This window comes from Balaenoptera musculus, chromosome 15, assembly GCF_009873245.2.
Source record: "Balaenoptera musculus isolate JJ_BM4_2016_0621 chromosome 15, mBalMus1.pri.v3, whole genome shotgun sequence".
Classification (NCBI taxonomy): Eukaryota; Metazoa; Chordata; class Mammalia; order Artiodactyla; family Balaenopteridae; genus Balaenoptera; species Balaenoptera musculus.
Window position 1 is genome coordinate 8,714,007 of NC_045799.1, and position 27,785 is coordinate 8,741,791.

Sequence of the window (27,785 nt, forward strand, 5' to 3'; positions counted from 1 at the left end):
AAAATGAAGACAACATAGAGGAAATCTAAGATGAAAGACCAAGTTCCAATGACAAACCTCCTTTGAACCTAGAATTCATCCAAGCACGAAACCAACAATTCCATGTTTTACTTAATTAAGTTTGACTTGGTTTGCAGTCAATTATAAACAAGAGATTTTGATAAACATAGTTTGGAGGTAACATGCTGAAAAGTTTTAACTGTTGCCTCCTAAATAATTATACAGCCTTTCTTTTCAGAGTTAAGGAAGGTATTAAGCTAAGTCAAGGGGAGGACCAATTCCCCTGACTTCCAGTGAAGGCTCTTCAGACAGGAAATTTTTCCTGATACAGTAGAAACTACTGTGTTGATACTATCTACCATTTTAAGTGATCTCAGCAGAGTCATGCAAGCTTCCAGGCCACCTCCTGCTTTCTAGACTTTGGTCCTCTCCTCGTGCTGCCCCTGTACTTCAGCTTCTGTTCTCTCTTCCGCTCCTCTAATGGATGATCCATGGTCTCGCCATCTTGGTTTGACTTGATTTTGTACACTAAGCTAGGATCTCCCTGACAGTTCATGCTGCTTCTTCACCCAGGAAAGAGTGTTAGACAGGCTCAAAGACTGAATTAAAGTTAACAAGAGCAAACATTTTAGAGCACTTAACAACATGCCAGGTACTGTGCAGAAAGCAGTGGTTCTCAAAGTGTGGCCCTTGGACCAGCATCACCGTATCACCTGGGAACGTGTTAGAAATTCAAGTTATCTGGCCCCACCCAAGAACTACTGAATCTGACACTCTGGGGATGGGGCTCAGCCTTCTGGGGGGTTTTAGCAACACCCCGTCACCCCCCTGCCGGTGATTCTGATACACACTCTTTGAGAACCATTGGCTTAAAGTGTTATTTGGATTATCTTTTTCAACCCTTTTTATTGACCCCCAAGGTAGGACAGTTATCCCCATTTTATAGATGAAGAAACTCATCTTAGAGAGATTAGGACATTTGCTCTTACTGCTAGTGAGTGGTAGAGCTGGATTCGAACCCAGGCAGCCTGACCCACAAACCTCTTCAGAGCTCCCCAGCAAGGGAGGACATAGCCACTCAGCAACCTTATTCCCAGGCAGATCGCCTGGCTCACATTCCAGCGGGCTGGCAGAAATGCTGCCTCAGATTGACATGTCCTGTTGTCTTTTTGCTGATTCCTAGCGAAACTTAGGACACATTTCTCAATCTCCAGAACTTTCCACTTAAAAATATTTTTTGAAAAAAAAAAAAAAAAAAGGCAGCCACAGAACAGAATCCCAACTTATCCTCAACTCAGGTCCACTGGGGTCCTAGAGAAGGCTCAGCAAAATGAGGGATATTTGTGATCATCAGCTTGCGACCTCTTCTCTTGAAAACCACCTCCCCTTCTAAGTTCCCTTTTTCTGGGCACTGCATTTCTTCCCAGTTAATACCGTGTGGTTACAGATGCCACTTTTCTTGCAGTGATTTATCAGCAATCGCTAATGTTCAGTTGTAATTTCCCATTTCAGACGCGAAAATGGCTCATAACATTCACCACAAGGGCCTCTCTACAATGATATATAATTTAAAAATTAACACAAGGACAGAGGAGACTCTGCATTTTTGAACTAGGAACTTAGAGATTCAGAGGTTAAAACTTGATAAGGTGAGCTCAAGGAATTAGATGCGTTATTAAAGCAAATGTCTCTGTTCCTGACTTCAGAGCTTTTTCTAGCATCTCCCAGTTCACTTGGACTTGTCAAAGTGCAAGCCCACAAATGGTACATTTATATTAGGGTATTTTCTCCCCATTGTTAGGAACATTCTCTAATTCCTGACACAGACCTTTCTGATATAAACCATGCTGTCGGAAAGCAAGCAAAGCAGAAAAACAATCAGTGCTAGATTTCCAGCAGGGGCTAAACAGACCTGAACAGCAAGACCAACAAGACCTTATGGCGATTCTCTGGGGAAAACCCATGGCTGCGTTGACAGTATCATTGGCTCTGGGTGGAGATGGACCCAGAAGACTCTGGAAAGTAGACTATGCAGCATGCCCATCTCCAGGGATGGAGACAGTACCAGGCACAGAGGTAGAAAAAAAAAAAAAAAAAAAAACAGGGAAAGAGTAAGTGAGCTGGTGCAAGAAGAAAAGATAGGGTAATGTTTCTGTAAGTGTAACACTAGAAACACTTTGGTGTTTGTATTGGTTCAACCGTTCATGGCCTTGTGACCGAATCGTTTCCCGGTCTGCTCCAGCATCAAGTGGTTACAATTATGGATTGCAAATTTATTGACATTTGACATCTACATCAGCCTTCCTCTGATCAACAGACCTCTCTGCCACCAAACTGAATAATTACAGAAGATTTCAGCAGTCACGGGGATGCCAAAAAGGTCATTAAATCATCTTGAAAAAACAACGTGTTCCTCTATTTCATCTTGCCAGTAAATCTTCCGTTGAAGTCGGGACCACCTAGTGTTGATGTGCAGAGGAGGGGGCTGAATTACAGAATGGAGAAAGGAATTAAATTAGGATTGAAAAATAGGAAGGCCAGCACAGCAGGGACCTTTCATTTTGTGTTTTGTAATTCCTAGCGAAGCATAAAAATAGTGGTTTACTTTTATCAAATGGATTCATCTAGGCAAACAGGCAGTAATGGCAAGCTTGGGAGTCGAGGGTGGTCCAGGGGAGATATATATGGGAGAAGCAGCTGTGCCCAGGTCCTCTGAAACCCACTCAGGACCCCGTGATATGAAGTGTTTAGGATTTGTCCTGATGCCCTCCAGGTCTTCTTCGTCTGACATCCTTTCTCCTTCCCTGACAAGCACGGTCCTGAGGGGCCCGGAACCCCCTTGGCCTTGCTAATTCTGCACCATGCTCGCTCTCTCCACTGCAGTCCAGATACCACCAGCTTTCCCCTCGCTTTCCCACAGCCTCCTCGCCAGCCTCCCCCTTCTCTCCTGACCCCTCTCATCCCTTCCGCACAGCTGTCGGACTGATCTTCTAAAAGAGAAAGTAGAGCATACCTCTCGCCTGTTTAACCCCTGCTAATGGCCTCCTGTTGGGCTTAGGGAAAAAAATCCAAAGTTCTGAGGTTCTATCAAGCCCTCCCTTGCTTCGTGCCTTCTCGCCCACCCCCGGGTCATGTCCCACCCCTCCAGCCCCAGCTGTCAGCACTCCACCTTTCTCTGAATCAGACACACCAAGCCCTCTTCCTGTTTTCCTGTCTGGGATGTTCTGCCCTCAATTTGTCACGTGTCCAGCTCCTTCTCAACCTCCTCATCCCCTTCCCCTGACCCCCCCCCTTACTTAAAGTAGGTGGCCCTGTCCTAGGCCCACACACTGCCCTGTGTTTCCTTGGCAACCCCTCCTGCTAAGAAATGATTGACTTTTATTTTTGTGCTCAGTAAATGTTAGCCATTAAGATTATTATCAACCCGGGTCCTCTGACTAAGATGCAAGGTCTGGGCTCCTCTTACCCTCAGGGGGAGCCCAGCACTTAGGACATGCTTGGTGCAGGGCAGGTTCTTCGAGGGGATGGATGAATGGGCGACTGAATGAAGGTCCCTGGTCCTCCTGCCACAGAGAACGCAGAACTTGACTCATCACCTGAAGGCATCGATGAACGCTGCTCCCAGGGCATTGGCACCTCTGGGAAAGCATCTCTTAGCCCAGATGCACAAGCTTCGGGGCAGGGTCTGTCCTCTGGACAAACCATCTTTACAGTGGGCTGGGCATATTTCTCGCTTCCTTTTACTTTTCCGGGCTGTGCAAAGCCTGAAGATTTCTTCCCATTGGGATTCCACTGTGTGCTGGGCACGGTGCGGAGGGTTTCACATGCTTCATCTATTTACCTGCCTCTCTGAGCGGTGACATGGGCATTACTGTCATTTCACACTGGGGGATGTCCAAGGGTCCCTCAGCTCCGATCACCTCCTAGATACCCACTTTTCCTTCCATCCTCTACTCGTTCCCTCCTTCCTTTCTTTCTCCCTGCCTCCCTTCCTCCCTCCTTTCCTTCCTTTTTTCCCCAACATTTATAGAGTCTGTGTATAATGAGCTAATGAGAAGCAGCCCCGCCCCCCGGGAGCTCAGAGGCGGCCGCGGCTTCGTGTCCACGGTAAACAAGCGGCTCAGGTGAAAGTCCAGAGCCCCACCCCTTGCCAGCCCTACAGAGTTAACGTCATGGAAACGATGTTGAAACATTTCGATAAAGCAGGCCCTTCTCGAGCGTGGGTCTCTCTGAGGCTCACTAGACAAAGTTTGCACACCCACGCAGAAGCCGTGGTCTGCCTCTCCTCCAGCCCCCCCGCCTGCTCAGCTTGCTCTCTCCATCTTACCCCCAAACCCGGCTCCAAGCACAACGCCGTGCACTTTCTGGGATGAACACACACTCTCTCCGACTGGCAAGGCTTCCCTCTGGCCGTTCCTTCTTTGCACGGGACCCTCTCCCTTCTTCTCCACCTGGCGGGCTCCTCCTCGTCGCCCCGGACTCAGTCTAGAGCTCTGCTCGTGGCCGGACCTCCTTCCACCCCCGGGGCTCCACCGGCCCGGTGCCTTCCTGGTGGCCGCGCTGAGCGCCCCGTCAGCCTTGGCCGCGCCGTCTGTCTTCTGCAGCCGCCCGCTCCGGTCTCCGTGCTGCTCAGCTCGCCGCCTCGTGCCCGCACCAGCCGCAGCCCCCAGCACGCAGCAGGCGTTTCCTCTTCCGTGACCGTTTCCATATTTGCCTTTCCCCAGTGGAGGGTCCCGACACAGGACATGGGACTTGGCTCCAGCACATTCTAATTGCCATGGTTATGATTCCATTTGGTAGACACATTTGCCCAGCCTCGATTCTAGGAGTGCTGTAGTTTAACACTGATGGGAGATGCTCTCTTTAATTCTATGTGCCTCATACTGTACTACGCGGACACTTAGTAGGTTTTAAAAGATGTTGTAACAGGATGTGAGGCCAGCCTACATGCGGCCACTTGGTAGAAGAGGCGGCTGAGGGTCAGAGAGGTGAGGTGACCTGCCCCAGGTCTCTTGGCTAAGAAGTGGAGACCCGGCCCCAAGACCCGGCCTCAGCAGTTCCAGGGCCCAAGTTCCTCTGCCATGTGCTTCCTTCACGGGATTTTTAGACATCAGGAAGCCTCTGTCTCCTAAGACTTAGTGACAGGCCTTCCCTCCACGTCCAAAGTCCCCTCACTTTTCATCTTCCTGCATTTCTAGGATGATGAGGTCCCGATTGGTCTTTGACTTCTAAGCCAGAGCAAACACTACCCAATAAGGACCCGTCTCCACGGTTATCGCACACCAGAGAATCCACAGGAAGGCAGCAAAAGGGGAAGTGGAGGCTACAGCAAGTGGGGGGAAGGAGGGAGAAATAAACAACTAAACTTGACAAAATCCTCTTGTGAACAAAAATAGAATTATTTGACTGTGAAATCGAGTAATGTAGCATTGAAAATAACATAACCTGAAACATCATTTTTTCCTCCATAGATGAAAAAACACCAGATAAAACCGTGCACGTTGAAAGTGCCAATTTTCTGGAGGGCCTGAGTGGTAGGAAGTTGTCTGTGTCAAAGATTTGAGCTTTCGAGATACTTAAACTTTTTTTTTTTTTGCCCATTCATCTTCTCTCCCGTGCAAGTAACTTGTGGACGGGCTTCACATCTCACACTCTGGTGTAGCACCCGATAGAATTTAAGCCAGGGGATACCAGAAGGGTGATGGGAGAACTGCTGTCCAGAATTCCAGCTTGAGGTCGGTAGCCATTTGTCCACACGTGACTTCCAGCTCTGCCACTCATTAGCTGTGTGAGCCTGACCACGTCCCCTCTCCAAGGGCTGGTTTCTTCCCTTGTAGCCTAGGCGTGACCACAGTTCTTTCTTTATAGAGTTTAGGGTTAAAATTAACTGAGATAATATACATAAAGGGCCTAGCACAATAGCTGGGGTACTGTAAATGCTCAATAAATGCTAATCCTCTGTCAATATCGATCAGTGACAACAAGGACAATAGTGATAGCGGACACTGTGCCAGGCACTGATTTTAGCTTTCTCTGACCCCATCAATCAACGTCGTCATCATCATTTGCATCAAAACTCATGGAAGACCAAGGCAGATCTTCCTAAGCATGACACAGCCACCAGGGATGCTGGACTGTAGCAAATGAAAATGTTCAAGGTAGATGATGGCAGGGAGAGAAAGGGGGCGTCAGAGGGGAAGACATGCAGGTTAACGGTACATTGCATCCTTTCCCAGGGCCACCCAAACACCACCCAATACTACCGTTTCCCCCTCAAAGCTGTTTTAGTTCCATCGGTCCTAGCAGTCTCTCCTTATTTCTTTAAATCAAATGGCACAATCCATCCCCATCTTGATTTAAGCCTTAAGCAAACCCAAGAGGATTTTTTTGAGGTAGGCGATCAAGGTGGGGTATAGAGAGAGGAGAGTGATAATTGTCAAGCCCTTGCTCTGTGGGCCAGGCCCAGCACTGACCACTGCCTGTAATGTGCACTGTTTTACCTAACCCTGGACACAAGCTGAGAAGGGAGAAAGGGAGCTGCACTGACCGCCACCCTGTCTGTGCCAGCCTCTCTCATCAACCTGCACATAGATTATTTTTTCAAGTTTTCACAGCACCGCTGGAGGATTAGCCCAATAGAAGGGCCCTCCGTGCCTAAATATATCATATGCTTCCTGCCAGTAAAAAAATAAAGAAATAAACAAAGAAATAAAGACTATTCCAGGAAAAACAACCACCGCCACTTTCCACAGCACCCTGGACTCATGGGCTTTGGGAAGTGAATGTGCTCAACAGCAACACAAAGTTCTCTAAAACCCCTAAATGTGACATGTGCCCTCGGCTCCTGGCATCCTTTTTGCCTGCCAGGTGAGCCTGGCGTAATACTGACACTGGATTTAATAGGAGAACATGACATGCAGTGATTTTCAACAAACTCCTGTTCTTTCAGAGGAAGAGCCAGGAAAGAAAGCACAGCACACCAAATCCTCTTCTATTTTGGTTCCCTTTATGCATTCCGTTATCTCTGTGGCCTACATATCATTTAACAAACTGCCCTGCGATTCTTGCAGGGCGTGGCGTCGTGACTGATTTAAAATCCCTGCATTGCTAAAACTGCATTGTTCTTCATCAAGTTGAGTCATTTTTATGTGAAGTGTCAAGCTCCCTAACAAATAACTCCTGCCAGACAAATCAAGTTCCTCGTCTTAGAGCCACGGCTAAATAGTTTATAGCTTTAATCTGCTCACCGAGGTGTGCAGTCTATGACAGTAATTATAAATGCAAGGAGAAATTATAGCTGAATGCTTTAACTGCATTAGGAGCCGTTTGATGAACAATCATGAGCGCCTGCTCATTTCCAACAATAGAGGGCAAGTTGGTGTCAATGCATTAGAAAGATTTCAGTTCTGCATGGCTTTTTCTCTCATTTACCATGGAATGTCACTTGTCTCCTATAAAGTAGAAAAAAAAACACCGTGGAACGCTTTAAACTTGATCGTTAAAAAAAAAGACAAAGAGAGAAATGCAGGAGAAAACTGTTTATCATGATGACTTCTTTTTTTTTTTTTTTTTTTCTGTTTTGTTTGGCAGCAGGTTCAGTTTCAAATTAGTTCGGTGAAGGTAACTGCTTGTTTACTTACTAGGGGCCTTAAAAAAAACCCGAACTCAAGCCATTTTCGAAAAATCTTTACAGAGAAAGACTTCTTTCAATGAAGGGCAAGTTCAAATTCCGCCCAGGCACAGGCCCTGTGATCGGTGTGTGTCTCTCAACTAGATCCCGCTCTCCATCTGTATCTACCTCAGCTAACGACACAATTTAGTTCTTTATTTTCCTCTCCTCACTTTTGCAGAAAGACGTTTTTAATTTCGCTGAAGAATTACACAAATGTATTTTAAAGACATAAATCCATATAAAAAATATGAGCTAATTAAAACATTGCACTCCCTGTCGCTCATGGATTTTCAATTTAGCGAAAGAAAAAAGAATTGCATCTGGTTAAATGAAAAGATGATACTGATGGCAGATTGGAGTAAATGAAAAATAATGTTACTCTATATTAAAGCACCAAATTATACCCGTCAGGATTTGAGCATTCAGAAGTCCAAATGAGGGGGAAAGTGCAACGGAGACGGAGATGCATTGATGCAAAAGAGGGGTTAAGCCAGATCGCTCGGGTGAAATGAAAACGTGAAAAGAGGTGACGCATTTGTTTCTTGCTGCATTAGAAATGCCGCGGTCTCATGGTCACATGCCCTGTTTCCAAATTCTCATTTTGCTTCCCCAAAATTAGAGTCCGGATGAGGATTAAAAAATTCTCACGCATCTATTTTCCCTGGAATTTGGGTCATTTCTTGGTGAGACGCTCTATGGTAATTGTATGGTCACCTGACTGAACAAGGAAATTACAATGAAGAGAGTGAGGATGCGTTGCTTCTTCCCCCAGGTCAGTCCCAGGCCCCCGAGTTGTGGTATTTGATTTGCAGCTGGAGCCTCCCAGAGGCCAAGGAGAGCCCTTATCATCTCTCCACCCTTACACCACATTTTATAGACTTCTTTTCTGAGCCTTTGGATGTATTCCTGGCCGTGGGTAGCACCTGGAAACCATCAGGCGAGACGGAGGAGAAGCCAAGAGGCAGAAGAAACTTGATGAGCGTTGGGCAGTCCTGGGTTCGAATCCCACCTCTATGCTCACTGTGTGCTCTTAGACAAATCACGGAAGCCTTTGAGCTTTTTGCAAAATCAGGATGATCTGAATACCCGTGCCCGACTCATAGAAAGAGGCCAAGAGGTGGTAGTTTTGCTGTCATTGCTATCATTATAATTAAATAGTATGTCAAGGTTTCCTTGGGGCACCTGCCTAGTATTAAATAGCTCAACCTGGGAACACTCTGTAAGCTCTATACACTTTAGGCGAAGCTGAAGAACATGGTATGGGCCTGTAGGCACTGCCTTGAACTAACTCTTCTTGTGAACCTCCTATGAGACAGCTTTCACGGAAAAGAATTTCGTACATTTACTTAATTCTCACAACTTTTCTGTGAGGGGAGAATTATGTCCACGTTTTATAGACACAGAAGTGGGGCATATCCAAGAGACAGTGGGTGAGTTAGGGTTTGAACCCAGGCCTGCAGAACTCGGCAGCCCTGACATCACACTGCCCCTGGTACCACCGTTCCCCTCCTCGGCTTCCCCCAGGACTGGCCAGATGCCCTCCTGTGTGCTCCTTTCGGCGTTTACCCCAGAGCTGCCCGTCTCTGTGTCTCCCACGAGCCTCCAAGGCAGACTCTTGTCCTGGTCACTGGCTTATTCCCTGGGATTAGCACAGTGCTTGGCATGGAGTGATGGCTTTCTAGACGGGTGATAATGAATGAGTGAGGCTCAGAGATGGTGGGAATTTGAGAAATTCATGCAGAATCTCTCTGCTTCCATTTCCTCCCCTGTAACATGGCTGAATCAACCCTACCTCATAGGGCTGTTTGTGAGTATCAAGTGAAATAACGTCTGTGATGTGCTTGCTGCAGCCCTGGCACATTTGGCTAGTATAATCAGCACGACTGTTGGTTCTCCATCACATAGCCTTTGCTAATAGAGTCCGGAGCACAGTAAAATCCCAGCCAATATTTGTTGAAAGATGAAAGAGAGGAGAGAAGACAGGAAGGAAGGAGGGAAGGAGGGAGGGAGGAAGGGAAGGAGGGAGGGAGGAAGGGAAGGAGGGAGGGGAAAAAAAAAGAAAGGATGGAAAGAAAGAATATTATTTGCTGGATGAAAGCAAGGGTGATGCCTCTAATAGACATTAGTTAGTCCAGCTCATTTTGTTCTTCCCAGGCTGTCATATAACCCATGCTGTTAGGGTTGCCAGATTTAGCAAATACAAATACAGAATGCCCAGTTAAACTTGAATCTCAGATAAACAATGAACACTTTTTTTTAGTATAAATATGGCCCATGCAATATTTGGGACATGCTTATTCTAAAAACTTACTTGTCATTTACCCGAAATTCTAATTTACCTGGACATCCTGTATTTTATCTGGGAACCTATGTGCTGTTCACCCTGAACATGGGTTTTAGATTCATCCCCTCCATCAATTTCAAGGCTAGTTGTGCTGCTAAACTTGTACACTCTTGTACACTCTTGTACACTACATTACACGGTAATGACTATAATTTCAGGTCCTTATGCATTCTAGACTCATTGATCTGTTCTTTGTTTAATTCCTGTTATTCAAGTGCATGTGGTTTTTAAAGGTATATACAAATATCTATTGAAATTGTTTTAGATTACTTATATCCTAAATTAGGGATGCACATTGAACATTTTCTAATTAATTTTTAATGAAAAGTTGCATTTAATATTTGGCAGAGAATTTTGTAGAATTTAAGACATATCTAAGAAAAGAAAGAAAATTCAGGTCAAAATTCTCATCTTGCACAGAACACAGGTATGGTAAAGCTCCCAAATTTTCCATAAAATCTTGACCATCCTTACTAAGACGACATGTCATTTTGTACAATTTGTGCTGTCATGCATACCAACTAAAATTAGAGTTCCAGATAATAGTGATCTCATTTTGTGATCATTTGAAAACATATATGCATAATTCTAAGCAGTGGGCAAGGTTTTGCACACCTATTGTTCTAAAAGTGGACCTGTAGGGTAGAGGAATTCTTTTCTAGGTGAAGGGCATCAGAAAGCCACCTTTGTGCAGATGTGGGAACAATTCAGGCAGACCAGGAGATCTTTAGTATCAACACAAACACCAAGCACCTGCATCATTTTTTGTATGCACACAACACATATACTTTGAATGCGTTCCAAACACTCAAACCTGTTTTTCTGCTGTCCTCTCTCAGAATCACAGCACTGATGGAGCTTCGTTTTCATATAATGATAACTTTGTAATATGGTGCTTTGAAGGTCCAAATCAGAAATGTTTATTCTGTACAAATGCAGAGGGATGAGAAAAGAGCTATCTTATCTATGTATTTAATAGACTTGTAAGTACCTTTGTGTCGGTTTTTCCAAATTATTGGTTTTTCTTTGCTTCTCTAGAACAGGTTTGTGCATTTCGGATTTTGACTGAGGCTTTCTTTCCCTCCCCATTCTCCATTTACATACTGCAATGTTTTGGCTGTGATATTAATTTTTTAAAAATGATTACAAACCTAAAATGTGGAAAATTGGTCTTCATTGTAGCACAAATAAACACTACCTATTTGTCCTTTTCACCATGGTTTGGACCTACCACTATGGGATTGGAAGCATTTATCTCTGTGTGTTCTGTGTATATCCAGCTTTTTTTTTTCTTTTTTGAAGGACCAGGAAAGCACAATAGTAAGTTACATAAAATTTAAAATGTTATATAGCAAATAAATAGGTGTCATGGAGACCCAAGCTCACATTTAGATTCAATAGATGCATTTCAGCTTTTCTTTCAATCGTATGAGCTGAACAAATCATGCTTGGAAAGCAAGAGAGGACTCTGCCAGTAATACACTTTAATTATCATGATAAAAACATGCAAACAAAACAAAAGTCTTCATTTGGGCCCAGATAGCCATTAGCCATTAGAGTGATAGGATGGGTTCCCCCTTTGTCAGAAGCTCTTAGATCTTCTCACTGAGGCAACAGTCCCAGTTTTTAACCCTTCATTTCATTCTGACCATCCTTGCATTCAGTAAACCTCCCTATGTGATGTGAAGTGAGCCCAAAGCCACATCATATACATACCCGTCCCCACTTGGAACTCTGCTAGGGCTCATGGCTTGGTGGCTTGAACCGAAAGTCTCCTATTTAACAACAAGTGCTCTGACAGGAGGAGGTGGTGAGGGCTTATACAGTTGACCCTTGAGCAACATGGGTTTGAGCTGCCTGAGTCCACTTATACATGGATTTTTTTCAAGCGTAAATACTACATAGCCCAGGGTTGGTTGTATCTGCGTGTGTGGAACCTCGGATACAGAGGAAGCAGGGATAGGCAGGCTACACCGTAGGGAGGGCCTACTATAAGTTACACACGGATTTTCCACTGCGCAGAGGGTTGGCACCCCTAACCCCCAAGTTGTTTAAGGGTCAAGTGTATGCTAGTATGAACTGTTCGTATCTCATATCTTAACCCAAAGAGCTAATCTATAACCTAGCATGACATAAACTGGGCTGGCAAGTGCCAAAGGTTTAAGTCAGGTTGGGTCCCATTATGGGGTGTGGCCTAACACCCCAACCTGAACATCTGATGGTCCCTAGCACGTGGGGGTATCATGCTGGAGGGGAGAGAAAAGGAGGTAGAGAAAATACATAAAGGGCGGTGAAAAGAAGTTCAGCCTTGCTTATGCTCAACGTTTGAAAATGGCTGGTGGGACTAGTCTGCCAAGGTACTTGACCTTGGCGTCTGTCCTCTTTCCTGAAGGTGACATAGGTAGTCTGGGCACTGGTGACTCTGCCAGGCGTGGAACTTTGATGATATATGATGCAAATTATCTCAAGCTGTGGGACCCCATGTGCCTTGGCAATGAGTGTGCAGAGCGTCATTTGCTTCTTTATATAAAATAGAATCTCAAAGCCATGCGTTGCATCTACCTTTGCTAAAGGTGGACTCTGATATTAGCTTTATCTCCAGGACAACCAAAAGACGAGGAGGAAAATAAGCTTCCTCTCTTTTCATCTCAGTGTTCTGCAGAGAGGAGTATTTTCCTCCCATCCGACTACAGGGCATATGCCCTTTCACAGGAGACCTAATGGATAGGAGATGAAGGGGAGGGAGTGGAAGGTAGCAATTGCTGCAAGTAAGCTGCAAAAAGCATTAATTACTAGTAATAATAATAAAGCCAGCTTTAAACTATTCATGAGTTGATTAAGAAATCTCTGTATAGTGGCTACCCCCAGGAACCCTACAATGTTTATTCGCTTGCTCACTTTTTAAAAAGAATTTGCATCACCTTGTAACTCATTCGCATTACTCTCGGAAGGTGAGGCGGTGAAATGGGACAGTAAGACAAGTCAGTACTTATCAATTAAAATGAAGTGTAGCCTTGGCTGGACCTTGAAAGTAGGGCCTTGGGTAACTAAGAGGGCCTTGGGTATCAAGAGGCAGTCACCTGTGAGCTCCATCTCTCTAAACCCATTTTATTCTATTTCCCAACGCGGAACCGGAGAAACTGAGAGAACGGCTAGGACTTAATTATCATGTTCTGGTCTTTCATAAAAATGCGTGCTATTCCAGCAGGCTACTGTGCTCTTGGTATAGGGAGATGTCAGCTGCCTCTAAATAGACCCATCTCCCTTCTAGAAGCTCCTCACAAAGTTACTGTCACAACCACGTGGGAGCAAACCCATACCTGCAGAGCTATTCTTCATCCACGTCTGTTACAAACTGTGAATGGTGTTCGGGTGACTTGCTGTGCGTTTTGCTTAGGTGGAGTTTTACTGCGTGTTTGCTCACAAATGTCCGACAGCACAACTTACACTTGAACTTAGAGTCTGTGTCCTCTTCGCCAGCTATGGTTTCCGGTGACCTCTGAGCCGACGATACCCGGGAGATCTCCTGCTCCACTTTGCTTTGCTGTTCCATGGCCATGCGGGTCATGTCCTTCATTTGGAAACCTAGGTGAGATTCTAAGTGACCGATGTAGGTAGAAGGGGTTCTGAACTGGGAGGCACAGTCACTGCAGTAAAAGATCGGGTGTCCTTTGTCCATGTTTTTCAGAAACTTGGTCCCGCCCGTTTTCCTCAGCTGGTACTTGACGTTGGCCAGCCAGTGGCTGATGGTGGTCATTGAGAGCCCCGTAAACTTCGAGATCTGCATTCGCTCCTGTGGGCCCAGATCGGACAGCAGGTATTTGCCCTCCGACGTCTGGAAGAGGCTGGAGGCAAACTGAGCCTGCAGGATTAGAAGATGCTGAGGGTTCCAATTGGACTGCCGGCCTTTCCTTTTATGCAAGGTTGAGACTTCGCTGGACACGTCCTCGAAGCGCCTGACCTCCATCTCCAGCTTCACGGGAGGGACCCTGGAGGAAGCAGCAGGCTTTGGGGTGGTGGCTTTGGGGAGGACTTTGACCATGTCGGCGATATCGGACAGAGCGTGCTTCTGGGGTGGGGACGTACAGGATTGTGCTTGCGAGGACTCAGCCTTCTTGGTTTTGGACTTGGTCAGGTCGATGGGCTGGTCGCTGTTCTCAAACAGGTAGCGTCTGGACATGCTGGCCGGCCTTGCGGAGACAGGACTCAACACCGGCTTGTCCGTGACACTGAGATGCGACTTATGAAACATCGACATTGTGCTTGAGCTTGGGCTGGAGCAGGAAGGAGAGCGCAAGGGTTCCGTAGCTTTGCCCAGGTGATTGTTCAGGACAGACTGCAGGGCACTGAGCGGGTTGATGCACGGCAGGGCCGAAGCATGGTTGGCGAGGGCACAGCCGTTGCTGAGGGAAGATGCTGGCTCCAAGGGCTGGGGTTTCTCTTTCTCACCACCTTCTTTCATCCGCTTGTCCTCCTCCTTCAGGGGACAAGGCTCAGCCTTTTTGGATTCTGAAGGGGGTTCACACTTGGAGAAAGAATCCCCCTCACTGTGGCTGAAAGAGGACGCCTCTTCATGGGGACTTTCTTTCCCACACTCCTTCACCACTTCATCTTTGTCTTCCGGCTCCTTCTTAACTTGCGTGTATGGGGCCAGGCTTGTGGGCACAGAAACCAGCGGCATTACTTTCCACTTGGGTGCAATTGGCCTTAACTTGTTGGTGAGGTTGGGTCGAATCTGCAGTACCTGGGAGCCCATCGGCAAAGCAGGCTTGGTGCCCTCTGACAGCTGGTAAGCAGCGTGGATGCTGGGGTACGCACTCCAGCTGGGAGCCCCATTCTGGGCTTTGTTGATGGCGGTGGTAACAGTATTTTCCAGTGACTTCAAAATGTCCCCTCCGCCCTTTGAGCCGTCTTCCAAATCCTCCTCCCTTAGGTACTGGTATTTTATCGTAGGGTCTAAAGGTTTTTGTAGAGGGTCTTCATAGTCCTCGCTTTTCATGACTTTCTCATCCTTGTTGATCTGCTCTGCTTTTTCTTTTTTGCTGTCTCTCTTTAACTCAGTCGTAGAAGCTATGCAGTCAGCAGCTGAGTTACTTGATGGCTTGGGAGCCAGAGAATCACTGCTTGGGGCATCTGACAACGACTGCATCTTCTCCACGGCGAGTGGGTCTAGCACCAGCTGCTTCCCTTTCTTGGAGGCAGAGCTGGTGACCTTGAGAAAGTGACCGGTGACCATCATGTGGGTGGTGAGCTGCTGCAAAGTATCGTGGGAGCTCCCACACTCCATGCACTTCAAGATCTGGGACTTGCAGGCCTCAAACTGCCAGGTGTAGCTGGCGCCATTTTGGTAGCCGTAGCGATTGTTGGAGGACAGCTGTATGTTGGCGTTCTTCTGAGAAGGAAACGAATCTGCAAACGATCCTGTGGTCGAATCGGGGGAACATGGCCGATTGATGTCAAAGATGCGTTTCTTCGCCGGAGTGACCATTTTCGACGAAATGGTTGGTACTGGTTCCTTCAAAGGCACTTTTTGGTAATGTTTCGTTTTGATCATGTGGACACTCAAATCTTGGAGGGAATCGAAGGAGTCGCCACAAAACATACATTTCAGGACCTTTTGAGCATCCTCTTTGTCCATATCCTGGAAAGCCCTTTTCCGGGGCTTTGAATAGCTCGTGGGTCTGAGCTTGTCCTTTTTGCGGTTGTCATCTTGATAGTGGCCCGTTTCGTTCATGTGCACAGTCAACTCGACCAGGGTGTCATAGGCGGCGCTGCACTGCCGACACCGGAACCTGCTGGCCCCGGTGAAAACGGTCCCGCACATCTTACTGCTCTGCCGGTACAGCTGGACCGAGCTGAACAGGCTGGGCTTCGACACGGATCTGGAAGGCAAGTTCTGCTGCAGGCTTTTGGACAGAGCGTCTTGGTGCCAATCGAAATCAGTCTTGTTGCTGCCATTACGGGGGTCACAATTCCGCCTCTCGCTGTTGGACAGTTTGAAGCCAAGACCCAGGCCCGACCAGTAGGAGTCAGACAAGATGTTGGCGTAGACGGCGGTCATTTTATCCATGCAACTGTGGGCTTCATTTGGAAGCTTGGCGTGCACGCTTGCTTTCCTGTCCAAGGCATCTCGGCCGCACACGCTCTTGACGTCTGACATCTGATCACTGGCATCACTCAGCAAGGACTCATTCTCGGCGTCCTGATTGGACAGGTGACTTCCTGGAGAGTTCTGGTAGCTGAAGCAGCCTTTCTGCTCGGGGCCCGTTTCTAGCTCCTCGTCTGTCCCTGGGTCATTGCTGCCCTGAAGGTGAGCTACCGAACCACTGTCTTCCTCTTCCTCCTCTTCCTTTATTTCCTCCCCTTCCTTCAGCTGTTCTTCCTGGGCGTAGCCTGCAAGCGAAGAAGAAGAGATGAGGTAACAGTAGCAGGTGACATATCCCATCCCAATTTCCCCACTTAGACAAAGTGCTTCCCATATGGAACTTAACAATTTAATCGACACTTTTATGAACTGCAAGCAACGGATACAGGAAAAAGCCAAATGATGTCTTTTGTGCCAGCTAATGCCTTTTTAAAAAAATTGGCAGGAGTCATAATTCTTTATAAGTGCCTAGAATTCCAAGTTAATAATTTTCATGCTTAAGGAAGATCACTCTAATACTCCTATAATGGGACAGTCACTAAATTCACGTGTATGACTTTCAGGAAAGCTGGACTGAAATTCAGATCCTATTACAGACATAGCTCTACAAGAAGGACGTTGCCTCATAAGAAAACTAAGACTTGACCCTTGGCATCCTCGTGGTAAGGTTTAGGGCCAAGACACTTGGCCCTGTTGGCATACACTCATTTTTGAGTGCTCAGATGTAATTTGGATGCATAGCCGTTACATTTTTGATAGCGAGGGTCCTTTTTGTTATAACATTTTTATTTGTAGAGAGTCGCACAGCAGGAAGAGAGATTCTGGAGTATCAAATAAAATCTTCCACTGATAGCTGAAAAATTATGTAAGCTCAGCAAATATAATGATTTTAAAATAATAGCAAATGGTGTTAGAATGGGAGATTTGGGAACTATCCTATTATTCTCCAACAGGTTTATGAAGACCTTTTCAGACAAGGCTGAAAATGCCCTCTCGATCTTGTGCCTGTAATTTCTAATGCACTGTGATTTGTGGGTACCCGTCATGAGATGCCAATTATACATTTGATTTGTAGATGCAAAATGCTATTGGGGATGCATGCTTTCCCTTCTCTGAAAGGATTTAGGACCAGTAATTGCATAGGGAAAATGAAGGCATGAGAGAGCGGGTGCAAAGGGAATTAATGGGCAGATACCCATCAATGGAGATGAGGAATGTGACCATTTATGCTCACATGCTCATTTTCTTCACCTGGCCTTTTCAGGGCCACGTGGATAAAATGCAACCAAAGAAGTACCAAAGCAAGGGAGATTCAGTCTTAGATGTGTAAGGGCTGCATGATCTCAATGCAGTATTTTCCTTATGAGGTCCTATCTGCCCTCTCAGCGCGGGTGGGTACTTGGGAGAAACCCTAGGACAATGCTGTTACTTCCATTCACCAGGTATAATACTTGAAAAAGGGGTGATCAAGCATTGGAGGTCTCTCCCGAGAGGCAGGCAGAGAGGAGAGAAGGGGGATTATTAGGAGTAAGTCACCTGCAGTCGGGAACTCCAAGGGCTCCAAAGACTGAAAATGAAGAATTTTTTTTTTTCAGATTTTTATTTACTTATTTATTTTCCAAAATTAGGGTATTTTAAAACTTGAACTGTAGCTGATTTACAATAATGTGTTAGTTTCTGGTGTACAGCAAAGTGATTCAGTTATACACATATTTATATATACATCTTTTCAGATTCTTTTCCATTATAGGCTATTATAAGATATTGAATATAGTTCCCTGTGCTATACAGTAAATCCTTATTGGTTACCTATTTTATATACAGTAGTGTGTATCTGTTAATCCCATACCCCTAATTTATCCCTCCCCTGCCTCCCCTTTGGTAACCATAAATTTGTTTTCTATGTCTGTGAGTCTGTTTCTGTTTTGTAAATAAGTTCATTTGTATTGCTTTTTAGATTCCACATATAAATGATACCCTATAATATTTGTCTTTCTCTGTTTGACTTACTTCACTTAGTATGATAATCTCTCAGTCCACCCATGTTGCTGCAAACGGCAATATTTCATTCTTTTTTGTGGCCGAGTAGTATTCCATTATATACGTATGTGTATATATATATATATATATTTATATCTGCACATATATGTATATATACCACACTGAAGATGAAGAATATTTATTAATTATTATCTCCTAGGACCTGTGCTAACTATTGCAAATACATTCTTTCATTTTATCTAATATCCACACGAAGTAGAAACTATTATTATTTTCATTTCACAGATGCGGAAACTGAGGCTCTGAGTTTGAGAAATTTTTCCCAAGGCCACACAGTTAGCATTGCAGGCTCGTGCCTGAACCCAGCCTGTGTGATGAGAGAATCCATGGTCTTAACCACTAGGTTCCACTCTCTTTTTAGTACCAATCTGATAAATAAGAAAACTTTGCCGAGACCCAAAGGTTAAAGGTCAAGCCATGGGGTTTCCTTGAAATGTCACCAAATATATAACCACCTCGGAGGGGAGAGCTGTAGGAATACTGTGGAGAGAGCCCACAATTTTAAGGGCGTGATAGCGTAAAACAAAATGAAATGTAAATACTCAGCCTCTCCAGTGGTTTTGTGGTTGTGTTGCATTTTTTGGTTGTTGTTATTGGTGTTGTGTTTTTGCTTTCCTAGCAGGTTGACAAGCGGATTTTTCATTAAACTGGGGTTGCTGGTCTCTAGTTCCATAAATTGATTTGAAGAAAAAGAAGCTTCTCAACCTAGGCAAACAGTCGTTAATAAGCGGTCACTACTTGCAAGAAAACCCTAGCTTAGAATAACTGAATTAGATCACATCCCACCCCCGACCCCATCCTCATCGTGTTTTCTTTTTCCTGGACTAGTTTGTATGTTTGTAGAAATAGCCACACCATTAAGATGAAGGAAAAGGTCTATTAACAAAATTAATAAATGACTTGTTACAGAGCCAAGCAAAATACTCCAAAGAATCAGGCAAACTTTACCAATTAAAAACAGGGTTACTTTTGAGAATTAAAAGGGCTTTATTACTCATACATTGGGATGATACATATTAGCCAGGACTGTTCCAGGCTAAGCTATATAGTCACCACACCTATGGGTGATATGATCACTGAAACAAAGAACACATACACCTGCACACAAAGCAGGTGAAGAAATCTAGGGGGAAAAAAGAAGGCTTTTGCTCATTACGGTTGGTTAACATGTTGCCAGGTTTTATTCATCTCACTGTTTTCAGTGCCTAGCACAGGGCCTGATACTTAGTAGGCAGTTGGGAAATAATTCATGTTACATTGTATGTGTGTTGATGAAACATACATGCATGCTTGCATATGCAGGCGCACACGCGCACACACACACACACACACGCACACACCACAGACAATCTGCCCAGCCAATATAGTCATTTTCACACAAGGAGAAAAGAAGTGTTCTTTTTTAATGCTGACATTTGGAAGCTGAGCTTTCCGGACCAGCTCAACTTCACAATCTACTTTGTCCTTCTAAATGGATTCCCCAGAAGAAAAGTCGAAGACAGCAAATGCCTCCCCCACAATACAGATAAAATTTTCTGCTTAATTAGGCATTGACATGTTTACTATAACCTTTACAGAAGAGTAACTCGCGCTGAGAGACCCTTTTTGTCTGTTTTCTTCTGCAGAACAGACTAAATCTCATGCACCCGATAAAGTAACGCATTGAAAAGCCTCATAAAAAAAAATGCCAAAGCATCCATCAGAGTGAGTGTATTTTAACAATGGCTGGGGGTTCCAAGGAGTTTTAAAAAACACATTTTAATATTATACATTTAAAACTGTTCACTTAAGTGATTTTGTTTGCCAGCGGCAGCTGAGGGGAGAGAGAGGGAAGACAGCCAGAACATGGGTGATCTGTGTGTATAATGAGTATCTGTCTCTCTCTCTATTGATGATTTGTTCAGTAAGATTGCATCATGTGTAAATCTTGGTAAAGTGGATGAGTGGCAAGTTTATTCCTATGAATACTTATTTAGCAAAAGAAAATGATCACAATTGCACCGAGGCACAAGGAGAAAGGAGTGTCCTCTGCAGAACCTCCTTGTTGACTTTGGGTTGAAGATCAAACTTCATGGGGGCAAACATCTCCCTGTCCAACCTAAATGTCTAATTTCATCCCTTACCACCGCCTGACTGTGGCCACAGGAAGCTTCTCCCCTCCCAGGTAATTCATGGGCAAACTCAGTTCCATGTCTAAAAGTTCTACGGTCAAGAGACCATCTCTCTTCTACTCCACAGCCACTGCTCTGTGTCGCCACTGCTGTTCAATCACGTGACTAAATGGGCTTCCTGCTTCCACTTCCTCCAGTCTGTTTTCCAGAGAACTAACTGCTGGAATATTCTTTATTAAAGATGCTGGCTGGCGACTCACTGTTTTAACTCCTGCAGTGTGTTTCTGCTGCACAAATAGAAATAAATTATCATAAAATTCAAACCCTTCACCTGGTCTATAAGAGTTGGCAGGATTTGGCTTCTGCCTTTTTGCTTTATCGCCCAGTACTCTCGCCCTGCCCTCCACACCCATGGTACAACAACCTACTGGTTCCTTCTTGCGTCTGCCAATCCTTTCCTTGACTGTGGTTCTTCGCAATTGCAGATTTCTCTGCTTGGAAGGCTCTTCCTCTTTGGAAGTTGGTTCCTTTTCATGCTTTAGAATTCAGCTCAAATGGCCTCTTCCTGACCAGTTGTCCCTTCTCTGTGTAACTGTAGATCACATCAACCTACTTACTGAAAGCACTATGGCGCTGACCATACTCTGAAATCATCTTGTGTGTTTATGGATTGATTGTGTCCTCCCACTAAATGTAAAGGTAAAATGTCTGTCCCCTTGAAGGCAGAGACCTTGCTTCTCCCAGCACTCAGATAGTGTCCCGGCGCAGAAAGATGTCCACAAGTTATCTGAGTGAGTGGACAAATGGATCGTACAATGACAGGGGATTGGTCCAGTTGCAACAGTGCAGTCGGCACCTGTGATGGGTACATCTCCCCACCCCACCCCTGATCTAGATCAGATGTGAATTACAACCATCCTGATCAAATTTTCTCAATGATAAAAGCAGAACAACCCCACAAATCATCTTTTCAGAGCAATCCAACCACCAACATTCTTGTTGCCAGAAATCCCTGAGCTGTGGATTTAAAGTTTTTAAGTATGAAGACCACAAATAAGCATCAAGACTGCAAAGCATCAGGAAATACACTCAATGTGAGCAGATTTTGATTCAAAAAAGATTCACGCTACTTTGAAAGTGTGGATGAATTTTGTCATGGATAAAGCTCATTAGCTGTTCCATGATGTATATTACACAAATATTAATATTAGGGTGGTCTTATCCCAAATGCTTGATTTTAAAAAGGAGAAATGTCATTAGAAAAATATACTATATATGCTGCAAACCTTTTACCCTATCATTATATGGGTAAATGCTGAAACAAATCCTTAAACTTTAGAAATTTCCTCTTAAATCAAAGGTTAAAAGAAAAAGGAAACAATTAAAAACACTACCACCTCAATTGTTCCAAAAACCTGTGGTCAGAATGGTTTAAATGAAATTGTGCAAAATAATTCATGGGTGGTATGATGTAAATATCAGATTTTTGCTAGGCATCCATGTTTGTAGTTGCCTTGAAAATCCACAATAGAGTGTTTACAGTAAAAGCACTGACAGTTTTTAAAGTGGCAGCAGAGGTGGAAGAGTCATAACCCGAGAAGAATATAAAACTCAAGAAGGTTGATTTTTAAAAATGAAACCAGAATTCAATCAAGACCTCATTTAAAAACATATCCGGTGGTGACAGGATCGTTTTCGCCAATCTACCCCACTAAATGACAGTTTAAAATCACATGAAGATTCCACAGTGTGCAGGGCAGACGTAAATGAGGGGATCGCAAGAATTTCTCACCGTGTACCCAGTAGGTACGATAAATGATGACACGGAGGAAGGTCTTCCTGTCATGAGTCTCTAGTGTTTTGGTGACTGTGGTCTAGAAATCTGTTAATATGTATATTATTATTGGCACTAATTGGCACTCTTGTTGGCAGGCTGAGGAAAGAGATAGAGGATTTCTTGTTCAAGGAGGCTGAGCTACCTTTCAGTGGTGACTGGGTCCAGAGCAAGGGCCCCTCGCAGGGCTGTGTTGAGGGGCTCTGTCTGCTTTGTGTTCCAGGAGGTAGTAGGCTACGGGGCTGTGGGATCCCCGGCTCCCTTCCTGAGCAAAGACCTGACTTTACAGAGAATCCAGGTACCATGAGCCAAGGCTCAGCCTCCCTGCCGTCGGGAGAAATCTAAGCTCAGGCACATTTCTAAAAAGAGACATTTTCAATTCAATTTTCATATAGATTTTTATTCCTGCCACACCACATAGAACTCACTAACATAAGCGTGACTTGTACACGCAGCTCAAGAGAGAAGGGCTGGTTCCTTCCTCTGTCTGAATGTCAGAACCAAACACATAGAATTCTTTGTTTAAAGGAATGTTGAAGATGGAGTGGTTTAATGACATGAGGCTTCTCCTGGGCCCAGAAGTGCTCTGTAGAGATGGATGGAAAGCTTTCTGAAGGTCATCAAAACAACATCCCTCTTATTATTTCCTGCAGATGTTCAGTAAATTGGAATGTTTTATATGTACGATGGATACATATTGGGTGTGGTCTGCATGAAAAAAAAAGTCCATTTACTTAATATATTCTTGTTGTAGGCACTTTCTTGGGCTATCCTCACAGCTCTTTGGACTGTAAAGCTGTTTCCTAACCATGCTCTGTGACTTTCTCCACATCTTGGTCATCAGCAAAAAAGGACTAAGTTAGTTTAAATTAGGGAAAGTGGATACTCGGTCATCCTTTTGCGGTTCATCTGTTTATTCATTTAATCAAGAAATATTTATTCTGCAGCTATCACATGCCACATACTTTAGTAGAGTTTTCCCTGGGACTTCCATCACAGCGGTTCCCCAAAGGCCCAGGAGAGTAGAGACCTGAGTTACAGAGAGAAGTTGGACACTGGGATTAGGGAGGAAAAGGTCATGATAAGGTCATGCATTACTGCAGGAATGCAGGTAACTTAAATGGCAAAGCAGGACAGATGGGAAGAAAACAATCCTGAGTTCCTAAGTAGTGCTGGCATCCAGCTGGATAGACACAGAGGAGTTGCGGATAGCTGGAAAGTCCATGCCACATTGAAAGAATACAGCTGCTACTCAAGGAACAATCACGGGGTCTAGGGTTGCCAGAAGCTTTGTTTGGCCAAACCATGTAGAAGAAACCAAATATGTCTGGTATCCATCCATTTGCAAGCTCTAAACCAAAGGAATCAGCGGAGGCAGAGTTTGAAGACCTGACATGCTCTTCTGTTGCTTTCTCATACCATCTCTTTGACCTTGATTCTCATCTGTCAATCCCAGATAGGGGTGACCATCCTAAGCCTACCTACCTCACAGGATTCTGTTAGGACAAAGGAGGAAATGGAAGAGAAAGTGTATCATAAACCCTTGCTACTCAAAGGATGGTCCTTGGATCAACAGCAGCAGCACTTGGGAACTTGTTAGAAATGCAGACTCTCAGCTCCATCCAAGGCCTATCGCATAGAAATCATTTAACAAGATCCCCGGGGGGATTCATAGGCTCAAGAAAGTTTGAGACGCCCTGCTGTAAATGGTGAAACTGTTAATTAGGAGCAAGAGATTTGGTAAGCTACTCCTCTCTGCCTATGTTCCTACGTGTATGTGGGTACCAGCTTTGGGAAGAGAATACAACTTCGAGAGTTCCAGCCCCTCTCCTCTGCAGGGACCAAAAGATGAAATACCTGTGGCTTAGACAATTGCTTCCAGCTATACTGGGAAACGCCGAGCAAGAGAAAAATAAAAGTCAGTGATTCAAAGACTGATCAGTTACTGAAGAGGTAGGATGGCCCAGGGGCCATGGGATCAGGCAGGCCTCAGTTCAGATCTGCCAGTTTCTGTTTGAATGTGATCGCAGGAAAGTTGCTGAAACTTACAGAGGCTCAGTTTTCTCATCCATAAAATAAGAATACTAATAGTATTTCCTTCATAGGATAGTTAGGAATATCAAATGTGATAAAGTACGTAACACACCAAGGCTGTAGGACTACCTCCTGACTCTCAGCCCTGTTGTAGGCTCTTTATAAACACTGCACATCCTGACTGCCAATCTGAACCCGCAGACGGCTGAAATCAGTTGGCTTTGGCATTCTTTGTTATCCCTAAATCCTGTTCCAAGCCAACCGCTTTTGATGATATTTGCATTAGATATGAACCAGATTTGTAAGTGTCATGCATAAGAAGAGAGCTTTATCCAGTTTGGGGTTTGTTACTTAATATTAAATCATTCATACAAGGAGCCAGTGGTATGTGTGCTGGGAACTTCCGTAGAAGTGATGTGCAAACATCAAATGGCAAGTTATTAGGTTATTACCCATAATGATAATGTCTGCAATCTTCAAGAAATAAAACAACCCACCATTCCAGAAAAAAGGTCTTTGTTGGAGGCCTTGGGCTTTGCAATGAGAGAGATGACTAATGGTCAAAGCAGAAGGTCTCTTAGAAAAAATGCTTTATATTCAACTACCTAGAATTTCAGTCTGGCATGTGTTATTATTGGGAAATGTCCTGGTGACAATTTTAAAAAGCAGAGTGAGAAAATATTCATGGAGAAGGGTGAGAAGGGGGCCATTTCATAAGATTTCTGGTAGTTCCAGTTTAGAAATCATTATCCTTATATTATCCTCACACCAAGAGAGCATAAATCAGGAGCAGGGGATAGAGAAAAGTGAAATGAAACAGGGACAAAGAAACTACACAATAGAACTGAGACTTTCCTATCAAAATAAGAGTTCTAGGCTTTGACTTTTCAAGTGGTAGCAACTATTTTCAGCAAAATGTACATACTGATTTTCTATACATTTTTCCCCACATAGGGCTATATAAACACACCCACACGTCTATAGTTCTTTCTAAGACTATAAAGTTTGGAGGGTTTTTGTGGGGTTTTTTTTGCCAAGAAAAGGGACAGTGAATCATTATCCAGAACGACCTTCAGAAAGTATACGAAGCCGATGCACCATCTGTATTTTTTCAGATGTATATTCCCATTTTACTTGAAATAACATCATTAGTGCAGCCATCCCACAGAGCTAGAAGGTGATCTTGTTTCCCTCTTGCCTGGCTTGAAGTCAAACATCTTTTCTTTTTTTTGGCAAATGCTGCTTCTTTCTCTGAAATATTTCATGCAGATAATGGATAATGACCACTTCTCATTGCCTTTTCTCGAAAACGTCTAACTGCATTAGCCAAGAACGGACAAATTTTAACCTGCTTCTTTTGCTAAGTTCATGGCTGTGACCACTTCCCATTAAGAAAGAAAGAGAGAGAGAAGAAAGCTCACTGTTCCTTCAGAGAAGCAAATTGGCACTGTCAGAAAGCGAGCTGGCCTTTGCTTTTCTAGTGAAAAGTCTGCTATCTCTAGAATCACAGGAGTCCAAGGTGGAAAGACCTTTCACGTCTTATGAGCAGTGACTCAGTCAGACAAGGATTTCCTTGCCGTGGTATTCTTCAATTCTATGATTAATGGCTCAGATACTGGACCTTCCAATTCTTCCTCTTCCTGTTGGATTCTCCGCCAGTATGATCACTGTGACCAGTCTGGCTGTGAGGACCACGGGGTATAGAACTTCCCCCCCCCATTCCTACGAGGTGAGCAGTGTTTCCAGGCTGCTTCTCCTTGCCTCAAACACTCCAATTTGACTTTTGTTCATTTGACAATGAGGCAAATCAAGAACTCATCCCCTGTAAAAATATAAAGACTTATTCTCTTATCTCACCTTTGCACTTCAAGGTGAACGAGTTTATTAGTTTCTATAGTTTAACTAGTTTCTGGTTTCTATAGAAGAACACGTGGCCCCAGGAGCCAACTGGGTCACCGTCACCCTCCAACCCAGTGGTTCTCAACCCGGAGCATGTTTGTGCATTTGGACAATGTCTGGAGACACCTTTGCTTGTTATGACTGGAGACAAGGTGCTACTGGCGACTGCGGAGGGGGGTGGAGAGGCCAGGGGTGCCGCTGAACACCCCGCCATGCACAGGACAGCCCTCATGACAAAGAAATAGTCTGTCTCAAATGTCAATAGCTGAGAAGTGCTGTAAAGCCCAGGTCAGCGGCAGCACTGCGAATTGGCAACGACTCGTCCTCTTCCTAGCTGTCATTGAAGCGGGGGCTCTATGGGGAACGCTTGGTGTTGTTAGGGGAGAACTAGAGAAGAAAGTGCACACAGCACCCTCACAGGTGTTACGACACGGAATTGAAGGGCACAAGGTCTGGAGCAAGCCTGCCCGGGTGCAAATGCCACCACTGCACGTATTACATTGTCATCTGGAGCAAACGCCCAGCCTCTGCGGGTCTCAATGTCTCCATCTATAAATTGGAGATAATAGTAGTACCTCCCTCAAAGATGACTGTGAGAATTGAGATAACTGGAAAGAACTCAGAATGCCTGGCCATAATAAGCACTCAATGTATGTTCCGTCTTATTAGTATTACAAGAACAAAGATGTCGTCATGAAGAGCCACATTTTGAAGCTGGATTTCTCGGGATGTTTAGTATTTACTCTTTCAAGTGTTGGCTGAAAAAAAAAAAAATCCATCGGGCTCCTAGCATTATTCTCAACCAATTCCTTCTGGATTCATTTAAATCCCCTTATCAGAATGAGTATTTTTATACTACAAGAAACAAACAAACAAAAAGTTAATGATGAAAAGGATTAGCATTTCTAAATAACTCCAGTAACTCCGTCAAATAAATCCTGACCTATTTCAGTTTCTTAATTAACTAGGTTAGCTTTTACAGGAGGCAACTTATCTAAAACAGCAAGTCTGATCTGAGGCCAAACCCGCACTGGACAGCTGGATAAGCAGTTCTTGGAAATGGCCCAAATTCTGGGAGATACAGAGGTCTTCGATCTTTTTGAATCGACAGTTTGAAAAATCTGATGGAAAATTCTCCAGGGTTTTCTGATCCTTTGATTTAAGGTTAGGGCTGGTCTTTTCGAGGCTTGTCATCTTTTCTCTGCCCCTCCCTACAAAGGAGATGGGTAAACGGGACAAGTCTGGAGGTCACTATGTCAGCATTCTCCCCATCCCCACAATGGTACCGAACTGGTCATTCTCACAGGAGAGGACAGTGGGTGAGGACAACAGTATCTGGGGATCTAATGTTCTCCGAAGGGGAGCACAGATATATAGCTCATAATACATCCACTGTCTTGTCCTTGATATTCTTTCTGACATTTCTTTTTTCTTCTGTTTTATGTATTTTCCTCTACTTTTAAAGTCTTCTGATGTTAGTTTTCTGTCAGCTCCCAAACCACTTTCATGAAAGCTGGATTCTCCTAAAAAATAATAATATATGCATATTTTTCCTAAACAACAACAAAAAAGGCAGCTTTTTGTTCAGCTAATTGGTTAGTTAGTTTGCTTTTTGGTGTAAAAGATCATTTGTCTTTTCCTAGGGACATAACAAGAAAAAGAACCAGAGCTTCCTGACCTGGAGG

At 44.4% G+C, this 27,785-nt stretch overlaps 1 protein-coding gene across 2 annotated transcripts in view; it reads right to left on the minus strand.

Annotated features, from left to right (window-relative positions):
- TSHZ2 (teashirt zinc finger homeobox 2) overlaps positions 1–27,785 on the minus strand; it is a 442,181-nt gene that overhangs the window by 164,899 nt on the left and 249,497 nt on the right. The window contains exon 2 of one of the 2 annotated variants that reach the window (XM_036825425.1): positions 13,464–16,409. In XM_036825425.1, coding sequence (XP_036681320.1) covers positions 13,464–16,409 — 2,946 coding nt within the window. Of the gene's footprint in view, positions 1–12,925; positions 16,410–27,785 lie in introns of those variants that run through there. The other variant, XM_036825424.1, reaches the window with a different exon arrangement.